The sequence below is a fragment of the Brassica oleracea genome, chromosome C5 (genome assembly GCF_000695525.1).
Source record: "Brassica oleracea var. oleracea cultivar TO1000 chromosome C5, BOL, whole genome shotgun sequence".
Taxonomy (NCBI): domain Eukaryota; kingdom Viridiplantae; phylum Streptophyta; class Magnoliopsida; order Brassicales; family Brassicaceae; genus Brassica; species Brassica oleracea.
In genome coordinates, this window is record NC_027752.1 from 40,609,636 (window position 1) to 40,619,013 (window position 9,378).

At 36.4% G+C, this 9,378-nt stretch overlaps 2 protein-coding genes across 2 annotated transcripts; one reads left to right on the forward strand and one right to left on the reverse strand.

The window, feature by feature from the left end:
- The first annotated feature begins 1,076 nt into the window (after positions 1–1,076).
- Positions 1,077–3,376, forward strand: LOC106295058 (exocyst complex component EXO70A1). Its single transcript, XM_013730833.1, has 2 exons — positions 1,077–1,182; positions 1,274–3,376. Exon 2 carries the CDS (start codon positions 1,274–1,276, stop codon positions 3,128–3,130), a length of 1,857 nt encoding a protein of 618 aa, XP_013586287.1. The 5' UTR covers positions 1,077–1,182; the 3' UTR covers positions 3,131–3,376.
- A 207-nt stretch (positions 3,377–3,583) lies between these two features.
- LOC106295059 (sm-like protein LSM1B) lies at positions 3,584–5,107 on the reverse strand. The gene is made up of 5 exons (XM_013730835.1): positions 4,709–5,107; positions 4,281–4,349; positions 4,087–4,202; positions 3,937–3,999; positions 3,584–3,802 (listed from the first exon to the last, which is right to left on the reverse strand). Exons 1-5 carry the CDS (start codon positions 4,767–4,769, stop codon positions 3,725–3,727), a joined length of 387 nt encoding a protein of 128 aa, XP_013586289.1. The 5' UTR covers positions 4,770–5,107; the 3' UTR covers positions 3,584–3,724.
- Between the last annotated feature and the right edge of the window lie 4,271 nt (positions 5,108–9,378).

A 9,378-nucleotide genomic window follows, 5' to 3' on the forward strand; every position in this document is an offset into this window, starting at 1 on the left:
AGAAAAAAAAAAAAAAAAAAAAAAGGCAAAGGACATCGCGCCACAGCCTCGGGCCCAAACCAAGGCCCATACGAAAACGACGTCGTTGAACCCATGAATATTTAAGGTTTCTGACGAACTTATTATGCGGGTCCCAGACGTGTAATAATGTGTTAGTCCGGTCTTGTGGCTGATTTCTAAGTTCATGGACCCGATAATATAATTGATAAAAGATATCTTATATTTTATAATTATTTTTTTAATAGTTATGTGAGATCTATCAATTTTTGAAATGAAATTATCAGTTAATTTTGATTCTTGTTTATCATTGATATTGTAACTTAACTTATTTTGAAACATTTAATAACCTAAATGCTAAGATACATATGCGACTTGTATTTTAGCTGGTTTTCGACTATTCAAAAACATATTAAAAGAAGGGGAAAAAAGCATTTCCATTTTAATAATTTGGAAAAAAATTCTCGCCAAATTAATACGTTCTTATCCACAGGTAACTTGATTACAAAAAATGTCAAAAAATAATATTGATGTCCTTGCCAACACTGTCCAACCACGTCATAGTACTTTCAACTTTGGAAGAAAACAAAAACAAAAATTATATAAATAATGAAATTCTGATTCCTGAATTTATTAGCACGGAAACTAATACACTAATTTGTTTTCTACTAATACACTAATAAGTAGTGAGGATTTTACTTATGATTAAGATAAGGAATTCAAAAAGAAAGTTTCCAAAATTACTGGATTCAAATGATAACCCCACTACAAATCAAAAGATCATAGTAAGACATGATTGGACTATCAACATGTGTCTCTTTAAAAAGAAAGTGGGGGCTTTTTTTAGTTTAGGCATAATAGCATTTATCACAAGATTTTCACCAGTTAAAAGAAGCTTGTCGGAAAGTTATAAAAAATTTCCGGGAAATTGCACCGCCGGCGAGTAATTCGGAAAGTTACACGAGGAGAAAGTTGAAAAGTCCCAAAAAGACTATTTTTCCACACACACACAAAAAAAAAAAAAAACAATACTACTACAATACAAAAAACAGACAGCTTGTTGCCTTATTACAAGAAGACTTCTTCAGATGAACAAAACGATATTTATTTTATTAAAAAAAAAAAAATAGCTAGAGTTTGGTTTCTTACGAGTATCTCCTTAAAGGCGTATCTGAATCCGAAGAGGTGAATGATTCTAATTAGTTAGGACTCAACTCTTTGCTGTTTCTCTCTTTCTGTTGGTTTGATTTTTTTGGTCTCTGATTGGTTTTTTTAGATGGAATCACCGGAGAACAGTGTTGGTTTCGATTCCGACGGCTCGTTAGAGACGGCGGAGAGGATAATACTCCGATGGGACTCAACAGCTTCCGAAGAAGCGAGAGGGAAGATGATATTCCAGAGCGATCGTGACGAAGTAGATCGGTTCTTGAGAGCCGTAGATGAAATCCAACGGTCCGTGTCATCTCTCTCCTTCTCCTCTCCTCCTTCCTTCTCCTCCTCCTCCGCCGCCACCGATGACCAAGAAGTCAAAGCCAACTCAGCTCTCCAAATCGCGATGGCTAGGCTCGAGGAAGAGTTCCGCAACATCCTCCTCTCCCAAACATCCGTCTTCGAGCCCGACTCTCTCTTCCTAGAGGAGTCATCAGTCTCCGGAGAAGACAGCACTGACGCTCCCCCCGAAGAAGAAGAAGAAGGTTCCGATTCCGGTTCCGGTTCAAGCCGGTTAACGCGTAGGAGAAGCAGTTACAGATCCACAAGCAGCATACGCGAGATGGATCTCATCTCCCCCGAAGCAGTTTCCGACTTGAGATCGATCGTTCAGAGAATGGTCGCCGCCGGCTACTCCCGCGAGTGCATCCAAGTCTACGGAAACGTCCGCAAATCCGCCGTGGATACGATCCTCAAGCAGCTCGGGATCGTCAAGATCAGCATCGGAGACGTGCAGAAGCTCGAGTGGGAAGTGGTGGAAGGAAAAATCAGGAAGTGGATCCGCGCGGCTAAGGTCTGCGTGAGGATCGTCTTCTCAAGCGAGAAGAGACTCTGTTCCGACCTCTTCGACGAAGAAGCGATGGGTGACACGTGTTTCATGGAGACGGTGAAGACGTCTGCTCTACGCCTCTTCACTTTCCCCGAAGCGATAAGCATCAGCAGAAGATCGCCCGAGAAGCTCTTCAAGATTCTCGATCTGCACGATGCTATGGGTGACATGTTGCCCGACATCGAAGCGATCTTCGACTCGGATGATTCATCATCGCGAGCCGTCTACCTCCAAGCTTCCGAGATTCAGACGAGGCTCGCGGAGGCGGCGAGAGGGATACTCTCCGAGTTCGAAAACGCCGTTCTCCGCGAGCCTTCTGTGGTCCCCGTCCCTGGAGGGACTATCCATCCTTTGACGAGGTATGTGATGAACTATATCAGCTTGATCTCTGATTACAAGCAGACTCTCAACAACCTCATCGTGTCGGATCCCTCGACCGGATCCGATCCCAACCCCAACGCGCCGGTGATTGACTTCACCGAGCTGGACGGTAAGTCACCGTTGGCTTTGCATCTGATATGGCTGATCATGGTGCTGCATTTCAACTTGGAAGAGAAGTCGCACCACTACAGAGACGCGTCCCTAGCTCACATATTCATCATGAACAACATTCACTACATAGTCCAGAAGGTGAAAGGATCGCCGGAGCTGAGGGAGATGATCGGAGACCATTATTTGAGGAAACTCACTGGGATATTCAGACACGCGGCCACGAACTACCAGAGATCCACGTGGGTCAGAGTGCTGAATAGCTTGAGAGACGAAGGGTTGCACGTGAGTGGGAGTTTCTCCTCTGGTGTGTCGAGAAGTGCGTTGAGGGAGAGGTTTAAAGCGTTTAACGCGATGTTGGAAGATGTCCATAGGAGTCAGTCTACGTGGTCGGTTCCGGATGCGCAGCTTAGAGAGGAGCTGAGGATATCTTTGTCTGAGCATTTGATCCCGGCTTATAGATCGTTTCTTGGGAGGTTTAGGGGGAATATAGAGAGTGGGAGACATCCGGAGAACTACTTGAAGTATTCGGTTGAAGATATTGACAGGATCGTTCTTGATTTCTTTGAAGGGTATGCACACCCGCCAAACTTGAGGAGACGATGATGAAAGAAGAAGATTTGGAGAGGTTACTTTTGTCTCTTTTTGTTTTGTTTCTTGGTTCTCAGCCATGTTAGGGTGTTGTTGTAGGATAGATCCATTCTTTGAATTTTTATTCACGGGTCCGTTCCCTATTGTGCCCCGATGGAATAATCTCCCAGGTAAAACATACATTTGTGTTGTTGTTTTGTGTCATACGTATACTCTCTTCTTTTAATCAAATCGTGCAATGTCCTCTATTCTTTTGATCAATCTATGTTGTTTTTTGCACTTCTGCTATATAGGCAACGATATAAGTTTGGCCAGGGGCCTTTGTGTTGCTAAGTGTTAGCCAACGACCAGAGCCTTTCTTCAGAACTTCACTAAAGAAAAGTCTTACGCATTGTCAAGTTTAGTCGAAAGCTTCTGATTTTTTTTTTTTCTTATAAAAATGTAAAATAGATTCGAAGACAAGACGAGTGCACACAGATTATTTTTGTCATATTACTTCCAAATGAAAAAAGAGAGACCTACTTCCACATACCAAGAAGGCGGCTCCTCATAAAACTTGTGAGCCAAAGCAGAACATCAAACCAAGAATGAATAGGGACATAATCAGGCTTAATCGAAGTCAAGAAACTCCATTCTCTTCCTCATTGTTCCTCTCAGCTCACTCGCTTCCCTCTCCACCTTTTGCGCCTAAACCAGAATACACAGAGTCCACACCATCAAATCATTGGCAGACATACAACATAACAAGTTAATCAGAATTTGCTAATAGAATTTGTAAGCTTATAAAGCGGAAGTTGGAATATCTAATGTGGATGACATACCCTTTTAATCTCAGTCTCTGAGACACGAATCATATTTGGAGGAAGCTCCTCTCTCTCCGTGTCCTATATAACACATGGTTTTAACCCCAAATAAGTAACTGGGGATACTACAAAGTTAAATAAGCAACAAGACGTGGAGAGGAGTCTAACCAGGTCACCAATCAGAACAACATTCTCTCCACGGATTACATAGAGGCCTAAAGGAATATCACAGTATTGCTCACCAACAATCACCCTCTCGCAAGCACCTTCTAGAACCGCATTGGCTGTGTATTGACACCAAATAAACATGCTCTAAGTCTCTCTCTATCCCACTACTAAGACTATCATAAAATGCAGAATACCGAATTGGTCAAATGAACGGAGGGTTCCCATTAGCTTTCTACCATCTCTAAGGAGCACAAGTATCTTTCCTGCATCATCAAGAGCAGGATGCCCAACATCAAAAAGCAATTAATGCACAATGATTTATATTCAAAAGCAAAAAACTCTAAGATTATGAACCTTCAAACTCAAAAGATAAATGCTTAAGCTTATAGTGAATCATAATAAAGGTTTAGCTATAACTCTGAATTGACCTAAAAGATAATCAGTCTCTCCTTGAGATAACACAAGCTTTGAATAAGGCCGTTAACTAAACTAGTTAACAATTAGAACTTAAAACCAAACATAGAATTGTTTGCAAGATAAAGCTCTCAAGTTAATTAAGAGCCATCAAGCTATATCACTGTGTACAGTTCAACGAATCTGTAAAGCAGAGAGAAAAGATTACTATCGAGATAACTAGCGAGTGAAGTTGAAAGGTAAATATCTTCAGGACCAGCCCACGACATCGTCACTGACTCTATCCTCTCGAAATTGAAGAAAAAGTTTTGGTCTTTCTATAAAAACACAAACGATTCAATGCTCTCAGATTCCAGCTGAGGAGATAGGATCGCCTAATCCAACAGAGAAGGAGGAACGAAATATCGAGATTAGGGTTTTTGAGTGAGTAAAGGGTAAAATTAAGGAGAGCGATTGAAAGATCGGGACTTTCTACGATAGATCGGAACACGGAGAAGGGTTTGTCAAAAAAAATATAAAACCCAGATCCGATCGCACTTTGATGAGGGAAGAAGATAGGTGGAGAAGGTAATAGGAAGGCGATCAAATCGACCACTGGTTCTTAAATATTCATTGTTTATCCTTTTACTGAACTAGGGTAGAGATGTGTCAAAAGATTCTTTTTCTTTTTTGAACAAAGTGTATTTGGGAAATTAGAGCCTATAGCAATGAAAAAAAACGGTAATTGGCAGAGCAGCTATTTTACCTAACGGACAGGTACACGGCGTCATATATACATAATAATATGGTACTACCCTTTTAATTAACCAGCTGCACCTGCTACAAAAATTAATTTTTAACTGCACAAAGGTAAATCGTGTCATCCTATTCACATCTTCTCATTCTCACTTTCTTCAGTAATTTCTCGAAGTTAAAAGGTCTCTGCCTACGATCTGCTCCAACGCCTCGCCTTTGCCTGCAATCCAATTTTCATCTCGGTCGTCCTCCCTTTTAATCGTGTTCGCCGTTAGGGTTCGGTGGTTGGGTTTTGCGTTACAGTTTCGGCGGCGGTAGTAACACAACCAACCTCTCCAACTTCACCAACTCAATTCTTCTCAGATCTTTGACAGTCCCGTAAGTTCTCGGTGTTTCTCCGTCGATTCTGGTTACTAAAATTTTTTCTCAGATCTTTATAGCGGTGATGCGAATTAAGTAGTGTAGTAATTTAGGGGAAGATGTGTGGAATATCAATTCTTAGAAATGCTCAGGCGGTACACATATTATGATATTTCGAATCAGGTTTCCATTTGAAATGTAATAGTATACTTATCCCATACAACTATTCCACTTTGCTATTATGTTTTGCTTTGCTGCAATTTGTGGTCGGTTGTGATTCCCTCTCTGATGTTCTTATTCTAAGATATGCTTGAATTGGAGGGTTTTGTCTCTGTGGTGCATAGTTCATGGTGTAGAAATATCAATTATTTTGTTAAATAGCATCTGCAATACATAGATGTTTCATCGTATGTCCGTATCAGTATATCTCGTTGTTATATGTCATGTTAAGTGGAATAGTATGAGGTTTACATTATTCCATTTTACATGGAATCGTACTTTTACATCATATGCCTTTCCATTCATTAGCCATTGTTATTCTGTTTGACTCATAATTCATTTCTATATTTAATATTACAGTGTGAACCGTCCTCACTCTTTGCCTCTCTTACTTTTCATTCTTCAGGTTTGGTATAGACGAGTTAGACCTTCCAAGTAGATTATTTGAGACCGACTTTGAACCTACTGGGAAAAAAAGGGTTAACAACTATTTCCAGTACTATGGAAGGTGGATTTAATTTCACAAAGATTTGGGTTGCCTATGTATTGGGGTTTATATTTCCTTAACTTGGGTTTAGTGTTTATTGTCAAGTGTTCTATTACCATTTCCATTAGCTTTGTATTTGATGTGGCTAATGAGGAATGTAAATACATGTCTCTAGTATTATAGCAGGTGGATTTAGTTTCCTGAAGATTTGGGTTGCGGATTGGGATTTATATTTCTCTAACTTGGATTTAGTGATGTCAAGTGTTCTATTACCAGCCCTATTAGCTTTGTATTTCATGTTGCTCATGAGGAATGTAAATACATGTCTCCAGTATTATGGCAGGGGGATTTAATTTTATAAAGATTTTGGTTGCCTATGGGGCTTATATTTTCCTAACTTGGGTTTAGTGTTTACTATCAAGTGTTCTTTTACCATCCCCATTAGATTTGTATTTCATGTGGCTCATGAGAAATGTAAATATATGTCTCCAGTATTATGGCAAGTGGATTTAATTACTTGGAGATTTGGGGTTCCTATGGATTGGATTTATATTTCATTAACTTGGGTTTAGTGTTTACTGTTAAGTGTTCTATTACCATTCATATTAGCTTTGTATTTCATGTTGCTCAATCTTAGCTTTAGTATGCACATAGTATCGTTTTAAATAGTACATTGTATATAGTATAGAAGTCTTCTCGTAATGGACGGTGCAAATGTGTACGTAACCCTATAATACACATTGATAATCATTACCTACACCACTTGTTTAAATTTACACAGTGAAAATATCTTGGTAAATCGACTTCAGTATGTGGCATCCTCCTACTCTTTCATTAGGAGTATCTGTCACCAACTATCCGACCTTCGTATTTTCCTAATTTGTGTTTAGTGTTTAGTGTCAAGTGTTCTTCTACCAATCCCCCATTAGATTTTGTAAATCAATCATGGATGTATGCAACTAGTATATAAATAAAATAGTATATTTTATATGGAATAGCAGTTCTCAGATAAATTACATAGTGTATTATATATGAAATAAACCTTCTCACGTAATACACGTCATAAACGTTAATTCACCTTATAACGGACATATATTATCAGAAGTTAACATTGGCATCATTTCATTTAACCAAAATAGAAGGTCACAGGGTTTTCCGTACAACAAACACAATGTGCCCACATTCCATTAAATTTGGGTTACACTATTATATTCTTCTGTGTGGTTTATTGAGAGTTTACATTTCCATACTATTTGGCCTTTAGTATATTTCAGTGTGGTTGATAAATTTATTTCTGGAATATTTGGTTTGCTTTTGGGTAAAACATTATGTACTTTATTTGCATCATGTGCCTTTTTAACTGTAGCGAAATTATGAAGACCATATTTCACTTGGAAGTACATTTATAATATTACTATTCCACATACGGTACATAGTATGGAAACTCATACAATCGGTATAGAATATACTTGTCATCATCTTCAGTTCGTCGTTAGGTTAAAATTGTTTCTGGCACACTTACAACTGTTATCCACTCCTCTCGATTCATACCCTTACATCATATGTGTTGAATACAACTGCACAACGCGATCCGTATGTTATGTGATTGTTACGATGCCACACAAAAATGCCACGTCGTTTACTTTATAATATAGAACTGGTAACCTGTTACTTGAAGGGGTATAACCGGATGGAAGGAAGCACAAAAGTCTGACAATGAATTATGTCAAAATCATAGCTACTTCCTTAATTTATCACCAAAATATGGCCATTTGGCCAATAAGCCCATTTTATTTTATAACTGGATTAATAGATAACAAAAACAAATAACTGTATTTATACAAAAATACTTCAAATAGTTTATAACTCTTATAAATAGTTTATAGCTCTTATAAATATTTTATAAGTCCTTATAATTATTTGGAGCTTGTATAAATGATTAAAAGATCTTATAAATGATATTATGCACTTTTTAAAACACTTTTTTGAACTTTTACTGTTGATTTTATATTTTAAAAAGGGTTAATAAAGCTTTATAAATAATTTAATAATGTCTTGAAAATCTGTTATATAATTTTTTATAATTTTTATCTAATTTTATAAAATTTCATAAATTATTTACAAATATTTAGTTAAAAAATCTCTCAACTATATTATTTTACTTGTTTTCGTTTAAATTAGATAAAATTGTAGACGAAAATGACATATATTAATAGTATGTAAGTTAAATATTTTTTTTTTGAAATTGAATATTAGTTGAATTTTTCTTTTCTAATTCAAAAATAGTAGATGAATTTAATCAGTAAAAATCTTTTTAAACTTAACATACTCCCTAAAAATCGAGTGAGGGAAGTGCTTTTAAACTTACATTTTCTGTATTTCTGCTTTGAGAAATTTTTTGCAGTTGTAAATACTTTTATATATATATATATATATACGTATATTTATACTATACAAGGATGCTATTTTCAATTCTTACCAAATCATTCTCTCAAATCAAATAAATTAAGTCTCAAAATGTGTATTTTTTCTGACCTAATCAGGATTATAATATGTACCGTTAGACAAATTATCATTTATAATTGAACTATGAAACCAGGGAAAATACATACCCAAACAATATTAATGTGCCAAAATATTCTTAAACAAAATAGGAATTTGAATTGCATACATAAACTCATAATAAATAGCTAAAACATGCCTCGTAACTGACACGTGTCAGTCCATTTTAAAATATATTGATTTATTTTTTAAAATTACTATCTTTTAGTTTGTGTCATTTTATTTGTTTGTAAAGTGCCACAAATAATTAAAATCATCAAATTGGCTTTATTTATAATTTCAAAATTAGAAATAAATTTTAATATATGGTGATATATAAAATAGAAATATTTTTTATCAAATAAAATAGATTCAATAATATAAATATATTATTATTATTATTTCAAATTGAAATATTTGATACAAAAAATTTAAATAAATAGAAAACAACATAAAAACAGTATCATAATTTAAAGTCTAATTTAATCTCACTAGTTCTTAAAGTTTATAAAATATTTTTTATATTTTCTTAGGTT

Bases quoted from the DNA above. Each gene is read 5' to 3' on its own strand.
- LOC106295058 (XM_013730833.1), top strand. From the start codon at position 1,274: ATGGAATCACCGGAGAACAGTGTTGGTTTCGATTCCGACGGCTCGTTA.
- LOC106295059 (XM_013730835.1), bottom strand. From the start codon at position 4,769: ATGTCGTGGGCTGGTCCTGAAGATATTTACCTTTCAACTTCACTCGCT. The intron at 4,350-4,708 runs GTAATCTTTTCT...TTGATGATGCAG, and splicing joins ACTCGCTAGTTATCTCGATA to GAAAGATACTTGTGCTCCTT. The intron at 3,803-3,936 runs GTATGTCATCCA...ATTCTGGTTTAG, and splicing joins CAGAGACTGAGATTAAAAGG to GCGCAAAAGGTGGAGAGGGA.